Source organism: Pantherophis guttatus, chromosome 2, assembly GCF_059756535.1.
Source record: "Pantherophis guttatus breed Tessera chromosome 2, ASM5975653v1, whole genome shotgun sequence".
NCBI classification, from domain to species: domain Eukaryota; kingdom Metazoa; phylum Chordata; class Lepidosauria; order Squamata; family Colubridae; genus Pantherophis; species Pantherophis guttatus.
This window is the reverse complement of record NC_142064.1, coordinates 271,167,741-271,191,203: the sequence shown is the minus strand read 5'-3', so window position 1 is coordinate 271,191,203 and position 23,463 is coordinate 271,167,741. Positions and strand designations below refer to the sequence as shown.

General features: G+C 41.6%; 1 protein-coding gene across 1 annotated transcript; it reads left to right on the top strand.

Annotated features, from left to right (window-relative positions):
- The first annotated feature begins 886 nt into the window (after nucleotides 1-886).
- Nucleotides 887-23,047, top strand: LOC132711853 (vomeronasal type-2 receptor 26-like). The gene is made up of 9 exons (XM_087885271.1): nucleotides 887-1,107; nucleotides 3,560-3,851; nucleotides 4,413-5,222; nucleotides 9,182-9,409; nucleotides 10,678-10,804; nucleotides 13,298-14,196; nucleotides 21,433-21,672; nucleotides 22,543-22,826; nucleotides 23,035-23,047. Exons 1-9 carry the CDS (start codon nucleotides 887-889, stop codon nucleotides 23,045-23,047), a joined length of 3,114 nt encoding a protein of 1,037 aa, XP_087741397.1.
- Nucleotides 23,048-23,463: the final 416 nt, after the last annotated feature.

Genomic DNA, 23,463 nt, shown 5'->3' with positions numbered 1-23,463 from the left:
TTCTTAGAAACTCTTTGACTCTTTTGTTCGACTCTTCCAAGTAGAAAAGGGACATGTTACATGAATGGATGGATGGATGGATGGATGGATGGATGGATGGATGGATGGACAGACATCTGGACATCTATTTGATTTGTCTGCATTCAATTCCAGACAGATGCACAGTAGCTCAGAATAAAAAAATAAAGTATCCACCCTAAAACATAACGTTCTGAATAATAAGGAATGCACAGTAAATCTAAGGCCACATAAGCATCATAATGTTCAAAAGTCCACAGTAAGAAAACAGTAAATTCATCACGTCAAAAGCACAACTTTATAAAATAAACCAGTCACATAAAATAGCATAAAAGAAAAACAACTGGAAATCAACCCAGCAGAATGATACGTGTCCCAAATGCCCACAGAACAATTTGGTTGTGGATGCTTTCTGGGAATCCACTACGTTGAATTACATCGGGACTTTTTCAGTTGGATCCCAGTTCACCCTGCAGGGAGGACTTTGCAAAACTCCTACTTCCCCAGCTAATTATTAGAATGATAGTGATTTCTTTCTTGCCTTCTTGCTAAATGTCAAGGGATTCTTTTTCCCTCTGGAGATTGTCTGAAGGAGGTCAACAGACTCAGCAGCAACACATTCAGCATCAGGAAAGTTAGTGTATAAGTTGTCTTGTCACCCTGGAAAGCTGGACTGAGCTTCATGGACACCAGGAACTCTGCTTCTGCATTAGTCCAGTTTCCATCATTGGGGAAGTTCTCTCTGGGCTTCATATTATATTAGAAAATTCAGTCTTGCAGCAATCTGCTTTCAACGTCTCCAAATGCTTCTGCTCTACTGATTCTGAGATCAGATGCAAGGCAGGGGATTCCTCCGGCTAACTCAGAAATGAACCCACTGCTTCTGCTTCTGATGGAGCTTTTGTTGCCCCAGGCAGCCTGTGGGATGCTCGGCACCAAGTGCTTCTTGACTTTGGGGAGGGATGCAAGAGACCCACTCAACCACTACAGGCCAGGAGATCATCTCATCGGTGGGCTCTTCTCTGCAACAAATAATCTACAACCTGAGCTGCAGAATTTCAGTTTGAGTCCTTCTAAAAAGGTTCATCGGTAAGTCTCATGATGTTGATTGATGTTATGTTACATTGCCTTTAAGGAAAAATGGGGACGGAGGAAGGCAGTGAGGTTTTATTTTATTTTATTTTATTTTTATTTAGTTTGTCAAACTTGTACGAGAAAAGAGGTATAAGTATAGACATGAACACAGGAGATGAGTACAAATAAATGGGGATGGTAGGACAGGGATGGTAGGCACGCTGGTGAGCTTATGCATGCCCCCATACAGACCTCTTAGGAATGGAGTGAGGTCCACGGTAGACGGTTTAAGGTTAAAGGTTTGGGGGTTTCTGGAAGTAACCACAGAGTCAGGTAGTGCATTCCAGGCATTGACCACTCTGTTGCTGAAGTCGTATTTTCTGCAATCGAGTTTGGAGCGGTTTACCTTCAGTTTGTACCTATTGTTTGCATGTGTATTATTGTGCTTGAAGCTGAAGTAGTCATTGATAGATAGGACTTTGTAGTAGACAATTTTGTTTACTATGCTTAGGTCTTAATGCCTTTTGGCAATGCTGTTACAGTGAGCTCTGGGGCATAGATCATTTGAGATGTGTACTCCTAGGTCCTTGACAGAGTGAGATTAGTTAGATACTGAGATCAACAGTCACATCTGTATACAAACAGCATGAAGTGGAACACATTCAGCAGATGAAACAAAAGCAAGCTTTAATGCTCAGCACCCTTGTCCAACTGATCTCTACATGGACAACTTGCTTTCATCTTTCAAGGTGATTAGCTTGGGAGGTCATGGTTATGGTCTCAGCATGGCCATCAGAGAAAAGGACAGGAGGCTCTAATTGGTCAGTCCCAATTCAGAGAAAAGGCTGATTTCTTTTCTGAGTCTTTCCTAGAAGATAGCTATCAGAGTCTCCTTTGGACAAGATGGGCGGCATGTAAATCTAATATTATTATTAGCATCTGTTGTTGCTACAGTAGCCAGGAGACCACAATGCTATTGCAGAGTAGGAGTTTGACATGCCTCATAAATCTAATAAATTGAATGAATAAATTTTCCAGAAAGATAGAACCCGCAATTCCAAAGACATCAGCAGTCAGCTCCTGGGTGCCTCCAGTCTTTCTCCCAAATTCTCTGTATTTTTTTCTTCAATGATCCATGGATTTCTCCAAACTCGCCACAGCTAGTTGTTGTTTCCCTGATGTGGACATGGGCATCTTCAGATGCTCCTTCTTGACTCACCTCTGGTTCCACTGATACCAAAGTGCTTTGAGCAGGCCCTCTGTTTTCTCTATCCACTCTCTCAAGCAATCAGGGATCGAGACCATTTACTCAAGAGAAAATGGGAAAGCTGGTACTTCTGTTCAATTCTTAAATGCTTTCTTTTCTGCCCCAACTTCATTCACACATTCAGTCTATACACACCCATACAAGCACACTTTAAAAATGTAATCCATGCATAATGGCCCTTTGATGGAATCTCAAATCCTGGTGAGGTCCATGCAGATTTCTGAGCTACATTTTCAGACATGGTTTACCAAAATATTTTCCTGGGATTTTTTTTTTGACTTCTCAAACTGAGGTTGAGCGAATAGTGCAAGTGACAACAGTGCCAAGATTGTCTGGAGTGTGTCTGTTTTCACTTTCAAATAATCTAAGTAGAGAACAGGAACTTTGGGGACAAAAACCTGTGTAGTCACAATAGCACATATGAAATGCATTAAGAGAATAACAGAGTTCGATGGGAAGAAATTGGAGGTCTTCTAATCTAATCCCCTGCACAAGCGGGAGACCATATACCTGTGATGGCAAACCTATGGCACGCGTGCCACAGGTGGCATGTGTAGCCATATCGGTGGGTACGTGAGCTCAGCTCTGGCGCACATGCACATGCCAGCCAGATGATTTTTGGGCCTCATGGGCCCACCAGAAGCAGTGAAACAGGCTATTTCCTGCCTCCGGAGGGCCTCGAGGGTTGGGGAAGGCCCGTTTTTCTTTCTGATCTGGCTCAAGATCCTCTCTATGCATCTGGGGAGGGCAGAAACAGCCTTCCCCATTCCCTCAGAGGCTCTTCAAATGCCTAAAACAGCCCATTTCCCAACTCCCGGTTGGAGAGAAAGTGACGTTTTTGCTGTCCCCAACCCCCAGAGACCCTTGGAGAGGCTCTGGAGGCTGGGGACAGGAGCTGGGGTGGAGGGGGGGTTCACGCACATGCATAGGGCAGGGTGCATAGAATTATGGGTGTGGGCACACACGCACATGGACTTCCCCCTCCCCCCTTCCTTGCATGCGATGGCAAAAAGTTTAGCCATCACTGCCCTGAACCATTCCATCTCTTCTTAAAAACCTCCAGTGATGGAGCATCCACAACTTCGGGAAGGAAGCCCTTCCACTAGTTAATTGCTTTCACTGTCAGGAAATTTCTCCTTACTTCTAGGTTGGTGATTTCACTGAATGTAACATCATGGCAAAATCCATGTATCTTTTCAGGAAAACAGGTGTGTTGTACTGGAAAATTCTGTCCTTCCTTTTTGCCATTCAGGAAATCAACAAAGACCCTCTTCTCTTGCCCAACCTCACCCTGGGTTATAACCTCCATGACAACTTTCGAGACAAAATGTTGACATTGGATGGTCTGTTGGATTTGCTTTCGACTGGAGAGGCCAATGTTCCCAACTACAGCTGTGGAAGGAAGAGAAACATGCTGGTTCTCCTGGAAGAGACCAACTCTGATATATCCATCCTTATGGCTGCCATATTGGGCATCTACAAAATCCCACAGGTATAGAGCCAGTGAATGGCTGCAAGTTTATTCCAGAACAGTTAAGAAGATTTTCTCCTTAGACATTATCTTTTCAGGATCTAATAGGTCTTCTTCTTCTGCCATATCCGTCATCGGAGGTTGGTGATCATGTTGGCAAATCCTATTTTCGTCAACAGCCACGTGAAAATGTGCTGCTGAGTTTTCTCTAAAACAGTCTGTTAGGTTTTGAAGCCACAATGTTCTTCTTCTGCCTGGACCTCGTTTGGCTTCAATCTTTCCCTGGAGGATTAAGTGAAGGATGCCGTATTTTTCTGGGTTTCGCATCAAGTGTCCAAAATATTCTAACGTTCACTTTTTAATGGCTTTGATGATTTCCCTTGGCTTTCCCAGGTGGCTTATCACCTCCTTATTTGTGATTTTTGTTAACCCAGTTTATACGTAACAGCTGTCTGTAAATCTACATTTCAAATGCTTCTCATTTCTTCAAGTGGTTTTCTGTCAGAGACCAACTCTCTACTCCATAGAGCAGGATAGTAAAAGCCCCAAATAAAACATAAATCTCCTTTTTTTTCACTCCAGATCAGCTACACTTTTATTTCACCGGTCCTGAGTGATAAAACTCAGTTACCTTTTTTCTACCGGACCGTCCCCAAAGAAGGTGCTCAAAACCTGGGGATTGTTAAACTGCTGCTGTATTTTCAATGGACATTCATTGGCGTCTTTGCTGCAGACACTGATAACGGAGAACATTTCATTAGGACCTTCGTTCCTGTGCTGGCACAGAATGGCATCTGTGTTGTTTTTTCACAAATCGTATTATTAAAAGATGAGAACTTCCAGCATCTGATTTCTGTTTTCAACCTGTGGGCCCAGATCAATGTATTTGTTTATTACTCAGAGTTTACATTCATCGAGGGAGTCATTATCCTAGAACACATGTTAAATTCCTTGCAAAAGCCTATTGAAGGGAAAGTTTGGATCACAACCGCTTTGTGGGATCTCACCCTTGAATTATCATATAATAATTTCTCTTTCAGATACACCCATATTATTTTTTCTTTTCTTATCCAGACTAGCCAAAGGACCAAATTTGACGATTTCCTAGATTTCTATTTTTTTATCGAAGCATTTATGACTAAAAAATTTCACTGTTCATATGGGAAGCCTGCCTTGTCTGTGAAAGGCTGGACAAGGTGTACAGAGAAAGAGAACTTGGAGACTCTACCTCAGCAGGAGATTGAAAAGACCTTCTCTCTAGATAGCTCCTTAACTTACAATGCCATCCAGATTGTGGCACATGCCTTAAATGTGGTCAATTCACCCCGATCTCAGAGGACATGGATGAAGAGAAAAGACAAGGTGGAAGTTGAAAACATTCAACCATGGCAGGTATTTCCTTATCGGTTCCATGTATGTTGCTAAGGGTGACATCTAGATGGAGAACATCATGAAACACTCTTTGAGAAATGTCATATACATTGAGAAAAAAATACCTTTTATGAATCATTTTCTTTCATAAGATCCCTTGTCCTCCTCTTTCATATATATTTAGAGCCTGGTGGTGGCACAGCAGACTAAAGCCTGTTATTAACATTGAGCTGCCTGCAATTACTTTAAGTTCGAATCTCACCAGACTCAAGGTTGACTCAGCCTTCCATCCTTTCTAAGGTAGGTCAAATGAGGACCCAGATTATGGGTGTGTGTGTATATATGTCTTCTCAGGTTTATATATATATGTGTGTATGTGTGTGTGTGTGTGTGTGTGTGTGTGTGTGTATATATATATACACACATACACACACACACATACACATACATACATACATACATACATACATACATACATATCAAATGTTTTTCTATTGAGTCACCTGGTCTACCCCAACATGGGGGAGGGGGCGTTCTGCTCCCTTTTCCCTTTCAGCTCCAATCCAGGAGCCCTCAAGCAGTCGCATTCACGACAAACCATTTTATACCAAATTTATATTTTGGTGATAAAGAAATAAAGGGAGACTAGTATAGATCTATTTCAAGCTTTTTAGCTTTCATCAGCTAGCCATACCCTTACGAACTTGGATTTCTGCATGTTAGGCAGTTGAATTAACCTTCTGAGCCACAAGCTATATATATTAATTATACAAAATTTATATTTTTGCTGATAAAGAAATAAAGGGAGAGTAGCTGATGAGAGCTAAATAGCTTGAAATAGATCTATAGTAGTCTACCTTTTAAAAATATAAATTTGATATAAAATGGTTTGTCGTGGAGGCGGTTGCTTGAGGGCTCCTGGATTGGAGCTGAAAGGCAAAAGGATATACTGGTTGTATCAGCACCTTTATAAATACATGTAATGTTATACATCCTAATTACGACCATTTTTCTCTTAATCATACAGTATAGTCCGTAGGGAAAAAAAAAGAAACTTGATATTATATAACATACTTATATCTATTGTTTCCATAGTTATAACATAATTCTCTATACATTTAGCACTCTATATATTTTAATTTGCAGTTATGCACAGTCTAATAATAATATTTCTTGCAATACATATTCTTCTATATAGTTTTATATCTGTATTCGTTTCTAGCTTATTGACCCTCTTTCATCATTAATTTTCTAAACTTTGCATCTATTATCTAGTTAATTGTACCATAGGCCCCATATTAAGTAATACGCTGTTTCTTCTTTGTCTTTAATTTCCATCGTTACCCTGTCCATTTTGGCACATTCTAATATTTTCTTTACTACCATTTCCTCTGTCGGTATACTTTCGTTTTTCCAATTTTGTGCATACGTAATTCCGTTGCCACTGTTATTACATGTAACATTAAATATTGAATTACTCTTTCTTTTTACATTTGGCCTCCAGCATTTTGAATGGCAAATTATACCTTGGTTATGTTGTCACACACCACTACAATTATTTTACTTCATGTATTTTACTTCATGTGCTTTGAGCTTTTCTTCTGATTCTAGAATTTGATGCTTGTGGAAAGGGATTTTGGATAATCTCCCAATTTATTATAATGTAACACTATATTGTATTTAATATTACAATTATTTTATTTTATTTATTTATTATTTAAATTTGTATACCGCCCTTCTCCCGAAGGACTCAGGGCGGTGAACAGCCAAAATTTGACACACATACAGTATAAAAATTAAAAAGAATTAAAACAGAATTAAATCAGTTTGGCTTCCCTAAATTTTAAAACCCTTTCCCCATAAAATAACCCATTAAAATTTTAAGACAGCCCGGCTTGCTGGAATAAGAAGGTCTTTAACGCTCGGCGGAAAGTACGGAGGTCCGGGATCAGTCATATTCCTGGGGGTAGCTCGTTCCAGAGGGTGGTTGCCCCCACAGAGAAGGCTCTCCCCCTGGGGGTCGTCAGTCGACATTGCTTGACCGACGGCACCCTGAGGAGACCCTCTCTGTGGGAGCGAATTGGCCAGTGGGAGGTTATCGGTGGCAGAAGGTGGTCTCGTAAGTACCCAGGCCCTAAGCCATGGAGTGCTTTAAAGATGAGAACCAATACCTTGAAGCGCACCCGGAAGACCACCGGGAGACAGTGCAGCTCGCACAGGAGTGGTGTTACATGGGAGCACCATGGGAGCCCCCATAGTTACCCGCGCGGCCACATTCTGGACCAGCTGGAGCCTCCTCAAGGGGAGCCCCATGTAGAGAGCATTGCAGTAGTCCAGGCAAGAAGAATTATCAGTGTATATTCTTGTAAAAGCACCTGAAGAGTTCCAGAATCAATATTCAAGCTTTCCCTCCAAATCAGTGTTCAAGCTTTTTCAGATAACGAGCAAATGGAAGTCAATTATAAATATTGACATTTGCTTCCCAATTTCCGAAAGCCAATTCATAACACAGGAAGTTTATAAGAAGAGATTAGAAAACCATTTGTCTGAAGTAGTGTAGGGTTTCCTGCTTAAGCAGGGGGTTGGACTAGAAGACCTCCAATGTCCCTTCCAACTTTGTTAAATTATTATTATAATTATTAAATTATTATATTTCCAGGACTGAGTTGTACAAACTGATGCTGTGTCTTCTACAATAAGGAGACATTTTCTGACAGTGTGAACAATCAACCAATGGAACAGCTTGCCTTCAGAAGTTGTGGGAACTTCATCATTGGAATCCTTCAAGAAGAGATTGGACTGCCATTTGTCAGAAATGGTGTAGGGTCTCCTGCTTGGGCAGGGGGTTGGACTAGATGATCTACAAGGTCCCTTCCAACTCTGTTAATCTATCTCTCTTGTGGAATCAAAACACAGGTCCCAAAATAAATAATCAAGGCTCACTGCGTTGTTTGTTATTCAATGTGCACAGGAGAAACTCTCCAAATAATGTTAAGATAAATCTCTGTAGACAAAAGGATGTATCTATAGCTATACAGGACATCTCAGGGAGGAGGGGAAAACTCATGGATAAGCAACAGATAATGTAAGCAAATATATTTGTAGGTAATGGATTTCCCTTCTCCTGCCCTTCTGCCATCTGCTTATCTTCAAGAGAACTAAGGGGAGAAATAAAACTATAAAACAAGAAAATGTGGGTTAGTGGGGAATGCCAGTGTTCCGTCCCCATCTCACACACGAACACAAACAGATAGCCAGAGGTTAAATAAAACTTGCAGAGAACAAATTCTTTCGATAAGAGGATTGGCAGCAACCCAGTAGCTGCTTGCCAAGAACTTTACTCATAGAGGGAGGGGTTGTTCCTCCGACAGATAAACTCAAACAAGATACACACAGATCAAGAATTGATCCGTATTAAGTCCAAGGCAAATAACGTTGTTTCAAAGATACAATGTGACTCGCTAGTAGTTAGTTTTGTCTGTCACAGAGTCTGAATGGCCACCTCACCCCCTTTTATCTCCTGTGGGGTGTGGTCCAGTGACTCAGATTAATCTCTGGCACACCTCCTATTCTGCTGCATGCGCTTGTCTCTCAGACGCTGGTGTGGATCCAGCCAAGAGTTATCTCCATCACTGTCTGACTGCAAGGAGATACCTGGCTCCTGGCCAATCTCTTCTCCTTCGGGAGACACCTGAGGCATTGCCAGAGAGGAGGGTCCTGGAGAGGGCGGCCTGGCCAACTCCTCTCCTTCATGTTCGGAGCCTTCTCCCTCTGATAAGTCGGCCTCGGGGGTCGAAGTCACAACAGCCAGATGTTGGAAAGAAAACATCCGCCATTGGTACCTGAAGGACAAATCTATGCAGATTGTCCTGAGAAGAAAACAGGCTGCAGCTCAATAAGCCAAATTCCTTATATCTCTGTACATCAACTTCTTTAGATGATTCCAGTTGTGTAAAAACCTCTTTCCTTATATTCTGTAGCTTCACCATTTCCTGAAGAATCCTCAGATCTACAACAACACCATAGAAGGAATGTATTTGGATAGAAATGGAGATTTGATGGCTGACTTTGACATTGTGAGCTGGGTGTGGTTTCCAAATAAGTCGACCACCAGAGTGAAATTTGGGAGTCTAGACAGAGAAGGAACCATTGGAGTCAAATTCAGCATCAACAAGGAAGCCATCATGAGCCCTCAGTGGCTCAATCAGGTAGAGGAAGAGGTGTCCCATCTCTTAACCATGTTTCCCTGAAAATAAGACATTCCCTGATAATAAGTCCAATCAGGTTTTTGAGCGCATGGACTAAAATAAGTCCCGCCCCCCCCCCAAAAAATAAGCCCTCCCCAAAAATATTTAAGCATATGCGCAGCCAATCCTCGCCATTTCCTCTAGTTAGGGTTAGGGTGACAGAGCTGGAAATCAGCAAGAGGAGCCCTGTCTTGCTCCACACACCCCAAAATAATAAGACCTCCCCAAAAATAAAGCCAAGCGCTGATTTCGGAGTTTAAAAAAATATAAGACAGGGTCTTATTTTGGGGGAAACACAGTAGTTTTGTCCATCATCTCAATCAGTGTACCCCACCATCCCAAACAATATGTAAGACCGACTGCCTTCAAATTCATGCTTCAGAATTATATTCTTTCATTTATAACCAGCAAAGGAAAAGTTGCTTTATGACTTATACAGTACAAGACTTTGGTCTGGGGACATAGAGGGAAAATATGTGGAAATGGGGGGGAAATGGAAGCAGGATTTAAGAGGAGGGGAGAAGTAAAATCAATTGAGTTACACATGTTCATTTGGGCATATATACATTCAAGAATTTGACCTTATTTGGTAGAAGAAAAGTACAAAACCCATCATATTGAAGAATTTCAGAATTCTAATTTCTCCTCCATATGATAAGTTTTTCCAAAAGTTTCTCTGACAGCCTTCCAGAGACAGTCCTCCAAAATGGAAGCATGTCTGACTATCATTTTTCCAGTTTCAAGAGTAACTTTCTAGAAAATTATCTGGAGTGGCCACCACAACAAGGGCTAGAGGAGAAACAGAATGGTCCACTTCTAGTCCATTTTGCACATACCTCTAGTTTTTCCCTGTAAGGTCCTGCCTCTCCAGTCCTCTCAAGAAAGCAGTCCTCATGAAACAAAAGCCATTTCAAAAGGAAACTTTTATTGGAAGATTGTGATATCAAGAGATCTAGGCAGGAATTAAGTTTCCCACTCAAAACAGTAAAGTGCAGACAGAGTCCCTCCCAAAGCCCAATACATCACCAAGCCAATCTCGAAGTGTAAAGATACTATGAGATACTCAGGCAGAGGAGGTGATAAATGCCGGTCTCAAAGGCAACGCTGCTGCTCTTCTCTGGAGACGAGAAAAGCTATAGGACCTGATAATCCCATTCCAACACTGTAATTCATTTCATAACTAATCAGTTTTGCCGATGCTTCTGAATGCAAATTCTGTTCACTTTCAGCCCTTGCCTCACTCCCAGTGTGTGGAGCCTTGTCAACCTGGCTATTTCAAGGTGGTCCAGGAAGGAAAACCAATCTGTTGCTACAACTGCGTCCCTTGTGCAGAAGGGGGCATTTCCACCCAAGAAGGTGGGTGAATGGGAATCAAAACAGCCCTTGGGATAGGAGCAAAGGTTCCTGCAGATCTTTGCTAAGAAGATATTTCTAATTTGGGTATTGGAGTGGGAGGGAGTATTAATTTAACTATCAGAATTAATTTCACCAAGGATATAACAATAATATGAGCTGGGAGAATTCATCGGAATGAGAGGTTAAGTGTAGAAGAAGCCAAGCAGTTATCAAGAAGCATATGTGACTTAGGAAAGGATCAGTTGAAGTGATATGAAGCAGCCCGTTGTTTCACCATGACAAACAGAATGATGTTGCTTCTACATTATGAAGCTCCATTGAGATAAATTAATCTCCAATGTCAGGGTTTCAAGTAACACCCCCAGTGAAAGAAAACTCCGAGGCTTGACTTTCCCCAAAATTACATGTTAATGAAGATGTCATATTAGCACATCTGGGAAAACCCAAATCTGAAAGCTTCCAGGTTTTCCCCACTCAAAGGAAAGTTAAAGTCCCTGCCCAACACCCACAAGTCCATCACATGGCCCTATCCAAACACCATGCTGACTGGAGATGTCTCCCGGTTCTAACCCTCTAGCTGCAGGTAAAGATGTCCTTGACTTTCTGAGAAAGGAATGTTATTATGACTACCGGTATATTTATTTATTATTATTTATTATTTAAATTTCTATACCGCCCTTCTCCTTTTGGACTCAGGGCTCCATACAATCCCCCCATTACAGTTTCCCACAGTAGTAAATGTGGCAAGCCTGAAGATGCAACGAAAAAGATGGCTTCCAGGCCTGACAGCCAACTCACACAGGACCTAGTCAGTAATCTTGCCATCTCCTCCATTCCAGGGTGAACTCTGGATAGACACATTTCTGCCTATCCATCTTCCTCCAAAGTATCCAAGGAGTAGGCAAGCATGATCTTTGTTTCCTGTGGAGTAGCTATTTGGGGGAATACATTGCTACCGGAGAGGAACCTCTCCTCATCATGGCGATTAGAGAGAAAGGTCAAACCAGACAACTTTATCTGCCCCTTTTTAATCATTAACCATTGGGATTTGGGACTTGTATTGGTGCTGGTGATTACCTATAAGGCTCTATGGGGCTTAGGGATATTTGGAGAGGGCATCTGCAGCCAGCAACAGCTGCCCATCGCCCGGTGCGTTCCCACAGAGAGGGCCGCTTCAGGGTGCCGTCGGCCAGACAGTGTTGGCTGGCAACCCCCAGGGGGAGAGCTTTTTCTGTAGGCGCACCTATCCTTTGGAATCAACTGCCCCTGGAGCTCTTTCCGTCGTGACCTGAAAATGTGGCTGTTTCATTTGGCTGACCTAGACTGATGGGGTTTTAATTTTTAACTTATTAGTCTTCATTGCACTTTTAACTGTTAAATTATGAGATTTGGATTTAATTTCTTTTTAACTTTTTCATTAGATGATTTTTACTGTTGTGAGCCGCCCTGAGTCCGGCTGGAGATAGGGCGGCATATAAATCATTAATAAATAAAAAATAAATTTGGTGGGACAAAATGAAAGCAAAAAGAGTTGAACAATATTGTTATTGAATTTCAATTTTATCCTCCAATTAATGGGTAATGGGACAAATCAAACTCCATTTTGGAAAACCAGAATATTCCAACCTTGTCAAATTGGCTAATCCTAGTCCATTAGAAACCTTCCTACATGATGTAGATCAGGGGTGTCAAACTCAAGGCCCATGGACTGCATCCGGCCTGTGATGTGGTGTGATCCGGCCCATGGGGCCGTCCTGGTCTACCCAATGAGAAGAGGAAATCTTCGGCTAGCATGGTTTCGGCCCAGTCTACCCAATGCAAAGAGGAAAGATCGGGCCAGCGTGGCTTCAGCCTGGTCTACCCAATGCAAAGAGGAAACATGCTAGCCCTTTGGGGAGTGGCGTCAAGATGGCCACACCCACCCAGTTGGCCACACCCACCCAGTCAGCCACGCCTGACCACCGCCTCCCCAAGGTCAGCCATAGCCCTGATGCAGTCCTCAGTGAAATTAAGTTTTTTAAATTTTTTAATTTTTAAGTGTTTTTTAATTGTTTTGTTTATCGTTTTTAATTAATGGGGCCAAATTTCTATATATCTTTTAACTGTATTTTAATATTTGTATTTGATATTTTTACTTAGCTGTTCACCGCCCTGAGTCCTCAGGGAGAAGGGCGGTATACAAATTCAAAATAAAATAAAATAAAATAAAAAATAAAGTTCGATACCCCTGATGTAGATAGTTGTCCCTTCTCCCTTTTTGCTTTCTAGAATTGTCTCCTCTCAAATTCTGCCCCTAATCTAGCTACAATTTATCAATTTGAGACACATACTAAGGCAAAGAAGCACAGGTATACACATACTACTATTTTTTTGTCTCTGCCCGCCATACCCTGCAGATGAATACACACACAAATTCAGATGTGGGATTCCTGATTTCAAAATCTAACTCCCATCCTATAAATTCATGGTAAATATTACATTTGTCCCCTATAGATGCAGACCACTGCACCAGATGTCCAGACAATCAGTATCAGAACAAGCATCGAGATCAATGTATCCTCAAAACTGTCACTTTTTTGTCCCATCAAGAGTATTTGGGAATTATTCTTACTTTCTTTGCCCTATTCCTGATCTTAACCACAGTTTTAGTCTTGGGAATCTTCATTAAATTCCAAGAAACGCCAATTGTCAAAGCCAACAACCGGGACCTCTCCTATATTCTCCTGGTCTCCCTTCTTCTTTGCTTCTTGACTTCCTTTCTCTTCATTGGTCGGCCAAGGAGAACCACCTGCCTTCTCCGACAAACAATTTTCAGCATCATCTTTTCAATTGCCGTGTCTACCGTCTTGGCTAAAACAATCATGGTGGTGCTGGCCTTCCTGGCCACAAAGCCAGGAAACAGAGTGAGAGGATGGCTGGGCAAGAGTCTGACCAACACCATCATCATTTCTTGTTCCAGTGTCCAGGTGGTCATTTGTTTCACCTGGTTAGGAGTCTTTCCTTCATTCCCTGATTCTGACACGTATTCCCAGCCTAGAGAGATTGTTCTGCAGTGCAATGAAGGCTCTGTCACTATGTTTTATGTTGCCCTTGGTTACATGGGTTTTCAGGCTGCCATTTGCTTCGTAGTGGCCTTCCTGGCCAGGAATCTACCTGGGTCCTTCAATGAAGCCAAGCTGATCACCTTCAGCATGCTGGTCTTTTGCAGTGTCTGGATCTCCTTTGTGCCTACCTATCTGAGCACCAAAGGGAAATTCACGGTTGCTGTGCAGGTCTTCTCCATCTTGGCTTCCAGTGCTGGGCTGCTGGGTTGCATCTTCATCCCTAAGTGTTACATCATTTTGCTGAGGCCAGAACTGAATACAAAGGAACAACTGATGTTCAAAAGTGAAGTAAAAAAGTGATGCTGATGGATGTTCTGGGGATATAATTCCCACCCAATATAATTCTCACCCATTGGGTACTTTTTAGGAGTAAACACTATCAGGCTGCTTTTTGAAGTGATCTCCTGCTTAAACCTAATTTCCATGTTTTTATGTTTCTGTGTCTGGTAGTATTATTTAGCATTTTGGGCTTCATTATCAGCCTTTAAGTGAGGATGTTATTAGAATTTTAGTCTGGCAGTGTTGACCTCCTTTCAGATTTTAGGAAAACATGTTTTTTTTTTTTTTCATGGGGAAAAAGCAGCCTTTTCAACAATTGAATCTTAGTCAGTGTATTCTGAAAGTAATTGAATACACTTGCAAGTTTTAAGTAAGATACTAATCCATTTTGGAAAGAGCATGATGTAACCCATAAATTTACCTCATGTGGAAAGTAATCTCTAGTCAATATTTTCTATTGTTCACTTGTCAAATGTAATAAATGTCTTTCATTCTTTCGTTGGTTTATTTCTGATGTATCACATGTACCAAATGTTTGTAACATTTGTTTCTGTACCCTATTAAAGGACTTGGACTTCCCCCATTCCATAAATGCTTTTCACTGTGCATAACCCTATCGCTTCTGTGGGTGTGGCTTGGTGGGCGTGGCTTGGTGGGCATGGCAGGGGAAGGATAGTGTAAAATCTCCATTCCCTCCCCACTCCAGGGGAAGGTTACTGCAAAATCCCCATTTCCTCCCGATCAACTGAGACTCAGGAGGCAGAGAATAGATGGGGGCGGGGCCAGTCAGAGGTGGTATTTACTGGTTCTCCAAACTACTCAAAATTTCCCCTACTGGTTCTCCAGAACTGGTCAGAACCTGCTGAAACCCACCTCTGGGGTGAACAGCTTACTTTTACAAAAGGAAAAAGTGTTTTTAATCTCTCAGATTCAGAGAAATAAGACCAAACAATTGGGGAAAATAAAGCTGCAACATAAATGGTCATCACTTTTTTTTCAATCCAAGGGACGTTAATTCACTAATAAAATATTTATAATTATTGAGATCTACCTAACAGGTAGAAGAAAGTATTTTTCTTCCTAAAATCTATCCTGTCTAACAATCAAAAGTATAGATCAGAAGTTCATTTCTTTTTCTTTGTGGGGGTCCTTGGTGCTCCCTATGTGGGCTTGTTTTCTTGCAGGTGTTTCATGTCCCAAACTAGGTAACATAGAATAGAATTCTTTATTGGCCAAGTGCCGTTGGACATTCAAGGAATTCGTCTTGGGTGCATAGGCTCTCAGTGTACATAAGGAGAATAAAATACATTCTCCAAGAATAAAAAGATACAACACTTACTGATAGTCAATGTTACTAATAAGCTATCAAATTGTACTAGGAAACAAATAGAAAAAATATAAATTGAAAGATACAAGCAACATGGTTATAGTAATAAGTGGGAAGAGATAAATACTAGTAAGGAAGAGAAGAATAATAGTAATACATTATTTGACAGTATTGTGGGAATTAGTTGTTAAGCAGAGTGATGACATTCGGGGGGGAGGGAAACATTATCAGGACTGATAACTATCATGAGTGACTAACAATGATGACGTCATTAGTTTCGGTCATGAAACATTTGCAAGAAAGAAAGAAAGCTCAGAGGGAACCAAGGATCCCTCATTTCAATCCTGAACAACAAATATTCTCTATTGGCATTTTTTTTATTGAAGAAATGTATAAGAGGCTTCTAAGCCTCCCTTAGATTCCAAGGCCTTCCCTTCCCCCTCCTGTTATAGTTGTCTGGTTGCAAGCAAGGCCAGATCCTGAAGATGAAACTCAAATACTTTGGCCACCTAATGAGAAGGAAGGACTCACTGGAGAAGAGCCTAATGCTGGGAACGATTGAGGGCAAAAGAAGAAGGGGATGACAGAGAAAGAGGTGGCTAGATGGAGTCACTGAAGCAGTAGGAGTGAGCTTAAATGGACTCCAGAGGATGGTAGAGGACAGGAAGACCGGGAGGAACATTGTCCATGGGGTCACGATAGGTCAGACACGACTTCACAACTAACAACAAAAAAAGCAAGACTGCGTAGCGAGTCAACCATGACAGCAGTATTGCAGGCTAACTCACTGCTAATTCAGCAGGAGTTCGATCCTGACTGGCTCAAGGATGACTCAGCCTTGCATCCTTCTGAAGTCAGTAAAGGGATTATTGGGAGCAAGATGGTAAACCATGTTTCAGAAAAAACTTTTTTTCCTGCCTCTGAAAGCCTCCAAAAGATTTTCAGAAAAAAAAGCCTCTTAAACTCTGTTTAGGGGCTTCTTTTCTGAAGCTCTGTTTGGCGGCTTCTTTTCTGAAGCTTCGTTTCTGATGCTTTTTTCAGCCTCTGAAACCTCCGTTTGAGAAGCTGGGCGGGGCTACATTCAGAGTATAAGACAAACCCAGATTTTCACCCTCTTTTTTGGTGGAAAAAGGTGTGCCTTATACTCCAAAAAATATAGCACATAAATAAATAAAATAGAGGAGATCCTGACTGTTAGCTTTCAGTAAGTGAGTTTTTGGGAATTAAATGATTCCCAAGATTAAGCCTGTTACCAAAAATAGAAACAAGGCAAAGGGAAACTACAATGATCCCCAAATTTTCTTGATAGCAGAAATTCAATCTTAGCTATGCTGTCATCTCAGTTGTTGTTTAAGGGTGATCCACAGGAAATTTGTTGTATTTTTCAGTATTTGAAAAGAGCAAAATAGCATTTACCATAAAGCAGATGTCAGGATTCCAACCGATGCCCTAATTAAATCATGAGCCTCGAGCCAAACTTCAAAAGAAATCCAATTATTTATTAGGAGTTTCATGTCAGCATGTTCCAAGTGAAGCCAACTCTGACCGCACGTAATTTATGTTCCAGCTCTGACCCTGTTTTCCCCCTCCACCCAAGGTGTGTCATCAGTCACATTCTCTATCAAAACAATTTTGCGGGTTGTAGATATCACTCCTCTCTGGCCACTGTGGATAACCATGGAGACAGCCTTAACAGAGATATGGCTGGAATGTGCTTTTGTTTTGACTGACATGCTACCTCACCACAGCGACAGATTTAGTTTTCCCATCCCCGATTACCAATGGCAACTCAAGAGCAGGCCAGAGATGCTTTCTGAGTTGACAGCAGATTTTTCTTCCATCAGATTCACTGTTGGAGTAAAACTTTTGATGGAGTGGATGAAAGTGGATAAAGATACCTACAGGAAAGAAGGGAAGGAGAGGAAAGAGGAGGGGAGGGGAGGGGAGGGAAGGAAAGGAAAGGAAAGGAAAGGAAAGGAAAGGAAAGGAAAGGAAAGGAAAGGAAAGGAAAGGAAAGGAAAGGAAAGGAAAGGAAAGGAAAGGAAAGGAAAGGAAAGGAAAGGATGAGGTTTTCTTGGAATCTCCTTTCCTGGATGGAATCATTTCTAGGGACAATCAAAATTCATGATTTGCAGGAGATATTTATGGAAGCAAAGTATTTAAGACTCAGGGTGAAATACTACTCATTAGATTTTCATTTTGGCAGAGGGGTACAGATAGACTTTTCTACCTGTTGGATCAGTATGAAAGAACCAGAGATGTCTCACGTTGAGCATCTCTGTTTGAGGTTATATAGCATGGGAGAAATTTCTTAGAAACTCTTTGACTCTTTTCTTTGACTCTTCCAGGTAGAAAAGGGACATGTTACATGAATGGATGGATGGATGGATGGATGGATGGATGAACGGACAGACATCTGGACATCTATTTGTTTGTATGCATTCAATTCCAGACAGATGCACAGTAGCTCAGAATAAAAAAATAAAGTATCCACCCTAAAACATAACGTTCTGAATAATAAGGAATGCACAATAAGTCTAAGGCCACATCAGCATCATAATATTCAAAAGTCCACAGTAAGAAAACAGTATCTTCATCACGTCAAAAGCACAACTTTATAAAATAAACCAGTCACATATAATAGCATAAAAGAAAAACAATTAGAAATCAACCCAGCAGAATGATAGGTGTCCCAAATGCCCACAGAACAATTTGGTTGTGGATGCTTTCTGGGAATCCACTACATTGAGTTACATTGGGACTTTTTCAGTTGGATCCCAGTTCACCCTGCAGGGAGGACTTTGCAAAACTCCTCCTTCCCCAGCTAATTATTAGAATGATAGTGATTTCTTTCTTGCCTTCTTGCTAAATGTCAAGGGATTCTTTTTCCCTCTGGAAATTGTCTGAAGGAGATCAACAGACTCAGCAGCAATACATTCAGCATCAGGAAAGTGAGTGTATAAGTTGTCTTGTCACCCTGGAAAGCTGGACTGAGCTTCATGGACACCAGGAGCTCTGCTTCTGCATTGGTCCAGTTTCCATCATTGGGGAAATTCTCTCTGGACTTCATATTATATTAGAAAAGTCAGTCTTGCAGCAATCTGCTTTCAACGTCTCCAAATGCTTCTGCTCTCCTGATTCTAAGATCAGATTCAAGGCAGGGGATTCCTTCAGCTAACCCAGAAATGAAGCCACTGCTTCTGCTTCTGATGGAGCTTTTGTTGCCCCAGGCAGCCTGTGGGATGCTCGGCACTAAGTGCTTCTTGACTTTGGATAGGGATGCTAGAGACCCACTCAATCATTACAGGCCAGGAGATCATCTCATCGGTGGGCTCATATTTGGAACAAATAATCTACAACCTGAGCTGCAGAATTTCAGTTTGAGTCCTTCTAAAAAGGTTTATCAGTAAGTCTCATGATGTTGATAGATGTTGTGTTATGTTTTCCTTTGAGGAAAAATGGGGAAAGAGGAAGGCAGTGAGGTTTTATTTTATTTTATTTTTTTATTTTATTTAGTTTGTCAAACATGTATGAGAAAAGTGGAGATGAGTATAAATAAATGGGGATGGTAGGACAGGGATGGTAGGCACGCTGGTGCACTTATGCATGCCCCCATACAGACCTCTTAGGAATGGAGTGAGGTCCACGGTAGACAGTTTAAGGTTAAAGGTTTGTGGGTTTGTGGAAGTAACGACAGAGTCAGGTAGTGCATTCCAGGCCTTGACCACTCTGTTGCTGAAGTCGTATTTTCTGCAATCGAGTTTGGAGCAGTTTACCTTAAGTTGTATCTATTGTTTGCATGTATATTATTGTGGTTGAAGCTGAAGTAGTCTTTGACAGGTAGGACGTTGTAGCAGACAATTTTGTTTACTATGCTTAGGTCTTAATGCCTTTTTGGCAATGCTGTTACAGTGAGCTCTAGGGCATAGATCATTTGAGATATGTACTCCTAGGTCCTTGACAGAATGAGATTAGTTAGTTAGTTAGATCGACAGTCACATCTGTATACAAACAGCACGAAGTGGAACACATTCAGCAGATGAAACAAAAGCAAGCTTTAATGCTCAGCACCCTTGTCCAACTGATCTCTACATGGACAACTTGCTTTCATCTTTCAAGGTGATTAGCTTGGGAGGTCATGGTTATGGTCTCAGCATGGCCATCAAAGAAAAGGACAGGAGGCTCTAATTGGTCAGTCCCAATTCAGACAAAAGGCTGATTTCTTTTCTGAGTCTTTCCGGGAAGATAGCTATCAGAGTCTCCTTTGGAAAAGATTGGCGGCACATAAATCTAATATTATTATTAGCGTCTGGTGTTGCTACAATAGCCAGGAAACTATAATGCTATTGCAGAGTAGTAGTTTGGCATGCCTCATAAATCTAATAAATTGAATGAATAAATTTTCCAGAAAGATAGAACCCACAATTCTAAAGACATCAGCAGTCAGCTCCTGGGTGCCTCCAGTCTTTCTCCCAAATTCTCTGCTATTGTTTTCTTCAGTGATCCATGGATTTCTCCAAACTCGCCACAGCTAGTTGTTGTTTCCCTGATGTGGACATGGGCATCTTCAGATGCTCCTTCTTGACTCACCTCTGGTTCCACTGATACCAAAGTGCTTTGAGCAGGCCCTCTGTTTTCTCTGTCCACTCTCTCAAGCAAACAGGGATTGAGACCATTTACTCAAGAGAAAATGGGAAAGCTGGTACTTCTGTTCAATTCTTAAATGCTTTCTTTTCTGCCCCATCTTCATTCACACATTCAGTCTCTTATACACCCATACATGCACACTTTAAAAATGTAATCCATGCATAATGGCCCTTTGATGGAATCTCAAATCCTGGTTCCTACATGGTGAGGTCCATGCAGATTTCTGAGCTACATTTTCAGACATGGTTTGCCAAAATCTTTTCGTAGGATGTTTTTTGACTTCTCAAACTGATGGTGAGCGAATAGTGCAAGTGACAACAGTGCCCAGATTGTCTGGAGTGTGTCTGTTTTGATTTGCAAATAATCTAAGTAGAGAAGAGGAACTTTGGGGACAAAAACCTGTGTAGTCACAATAGCACATATGAAATGCATTAACAGCATAACAGAATTGGATGGGAAGACCTTGGAGGTCTTGTCGTCTAATCCCCTGCACAAGCAGGAGACCCTATACCAGGGATGGGAAACCTATGTCACGTGTGTGCCACAGGTGGCATGTGTAGCCATATCGGTGGGCATGCGAATCCAGCTCTGGCGCTCATGCACATGCAAGCCAGCTGATTTTTGGACCTCATGGGCCCACCAAAAGTAGGGAAACAGGCTGTTTCCTGCCTCCGGAGGGCCTTGGGGGGTGGGGAAGGCCCGTTTTTCTTTCTCACTTGGCTCAAGATCCTCTCTATGCATCTGGGGAGGGCGAAAACAGCCTTCCCCATTCCCTCAGAGGCCCTCCCGAGGCATGAAAAGGCCCATTTCCCAACTCCCGGTTGGACAGGAAGTGACGTTTTTGCTATCCCCAACCTTGAGACTCTTGGAGAGGCTCTGGAGGCTGGGGACAGGAGCTACGGTGGATGGGGGTTTCGCGCACATGCGTAGGGCAGGGTGCATAGAATTATGAGTGTGGGCACACATGCACATGGACTTCCCCCTCCCCCCCTTCCTGGCACGCAATGGCAATAAGGTTAGCTATCACTGCCCTATACCATTCCAGACAAATGGCTGTCCAATCTCTTCTTAAAAACCTCCAGTGATGGAGCATCCACAACTTCGGGAAAGAAGCCCTTCCACCAGTTTATTGCTTTCACTGTCGGGAAATTTCTCCTTAGTTCTAAATTGGTGATTTCACTGAATGTAACATCATGGCAAAATCCATGTATCTTTTCAGGAAAACAGGTATGATGTACTGGAAAATTCTGTCCTTCCTTTTTGCCATTCAGGAAATCAACAAAAATCCTCTTCTTTTGCCCAACCTCACCCTGGGTTATAACCTCCATGACAACTTTCGAGACAGAATGTTGACATTGGATGGTCTGTTGGATTTGCTTTCGACTGGAGAGGCCACTGTTCCCAACTACAGCTGCGGAAGGAAGAGAAACATGCTGGTTCTGCTGGAAGAGACCAACTCTGATATATCCATCCTCATGGCTGCCATATTGGGCATCTATAAAATCCCACAGGTATAGAGCCAGTGAATGGCTGCAAGTTTATTCCAGAGCAGTTAAGGAGATTTTCTCCTTAGAAATGTTAATTAGGCATGGATTAAGATTAAAAATTAATCTTCATGTCATCTTTTAGTCTCCCAGAGAGAGAAGAACAAATATTGATACAACCATAATTAACAGTTATAAATTGAGTACAAATATTAATTTGTAATATTTCACGTTGCTCAGATCTTGCACTATGCAGGTTCTGAGGAAGCATCAGCTTTTCAGAAAATGAGATCTGGATTTCTTCTTAACATCCATTGTTGACAGTTACGTTTTCTGCATTTCTGATCCCCTATTAAATCCACCAAGGTAGGCTGGAATCTTCCAGCCACTACCTAAGCTTTGACATTATCTTTTCAGGATGTAATAGGTCTTCTTCTTCTGCCACATCCGTCATCGGACGTTGGTGATCATGTTGGCAAATCCTATTTTTCTCAACAGCCACATGAAAAAGTGCTGCTGAGTTTTGTCCAAACCAGTCTTTTAGGTTTTGAAGCAACAATGATCTTCTTCTGCCTGGACCTCGTTTGTCTTCAATCTTTCCTTGGAGGATTAAGTGAAGGATGCCGTATTTTTCTGGGTGTCGCATCACATGTCCAAAATATTCTTTCACTTTTAATGGCTTTGATGATTTTCCTTGGCTTTCCCAGGTGGCTTATCACCTCCTTATTTGGGATTTTTGTTAACCCAGTTTATACGTAACAGCCGTCTGTAAATCTACGTTTCAAATGCTTCTCATTTCTTCAAGTGGTTTTCTGTCAGAGACCAACTCTCTACTCCATAGAGCAGGATAGTAAAAGCCCCAAATAACACATAAATCTCCTTTTTTTCCCCCTCCAGATCAGCTACACTTATATTTCACCGATCCTGAGTGATAAAACTCAGTTACCTTTTTTCTACCAGACCGTCCCCAAAGAAGGTGCTCAAAACCTGGGGATTGTTAAATTGCTGCTGTATTTTCGATGGACGTTCATTGGCGTCTTTGCTGCAGACACCGATAACGGAGAACATTTCATTAGGACCTTCGTTCCTGTGCTGGCTCAGAATGGCATCTGTGTTGTTTTTTCACAAATCGTATTATTAGAAGATGAGAAGTTCAAGCATCTGATTTCTGTTTTCAACCTGTGGGCCCAAATCAATGTATTTGTTTATTACTCAGAGTTTACGTTCATCCAGGGACCCTTTTTCCTAGAAAACATATTAAATTCCTTGCGAAAGCCTATTGAAGGGAAAGTTTGGATCACAACCGCTTTGTGGGATCTCACCATTGAATTATCATATAATAGTTTCTCTTTCAGATACACCCATATCATTTTTTCTTTTCTAATTCAGACCAGCCAAATGACCAAATTTGATGATATCATAGATTTCTACTTTTTTCTCAAAGCATTTATGACTAAGAAATTTCACTGTTCATATGGGAAGCCTGCCTTGTCTGTGAAAGGCTGGACAAGGTGTACAGAGAAAGAAAACTTGGAGACTCTACCTCAGCAGAAGATTGACAGGATCTTTTCTCTAGATAACTCCTTAACTTACAATGCCATCCAGATTGTGACACATGCCTTAAATGCAGTCAATTCACCCCGATCCCAAAGGACAAGGATGGAGAGAAAAGACAAGATGGAAGTTGAAAACATTCAACCATGGCAGGTATCTCCTTATCAGTTCCATGTATGTTGCTAAGGGCGACATCTAGATGATGAACATCGTAAAACTCTTTGAGAAATGTCATATACATTGAGAAAAAAAATCTTTTATGAA

Excerpts from the sequence above, each read along its gene's own strand:
- LOC132711853 (XM_087885271.1), top strand. The coding sequence starts at position 887 with ATGAACCCACTGCTTCTGCTTCTGATGGAGCTTTTGTTGCCCCAGGCA. Across the intron at positions 5,223-9,181 it reads AAAACATTCAACCATGGCAG|CTTCACCATTTCCTGAAGAA; the intron begins GTATTTCCTTAT and ends TATATTCTGTAG. Across the intron at positions 21,673-22,542 it reads GCATCTATAAAATCCCACAG|ATCAGCTACACTTATATTTC; the intron begins GTATAGAGCCAG and ends TTCCCCCTCCAG.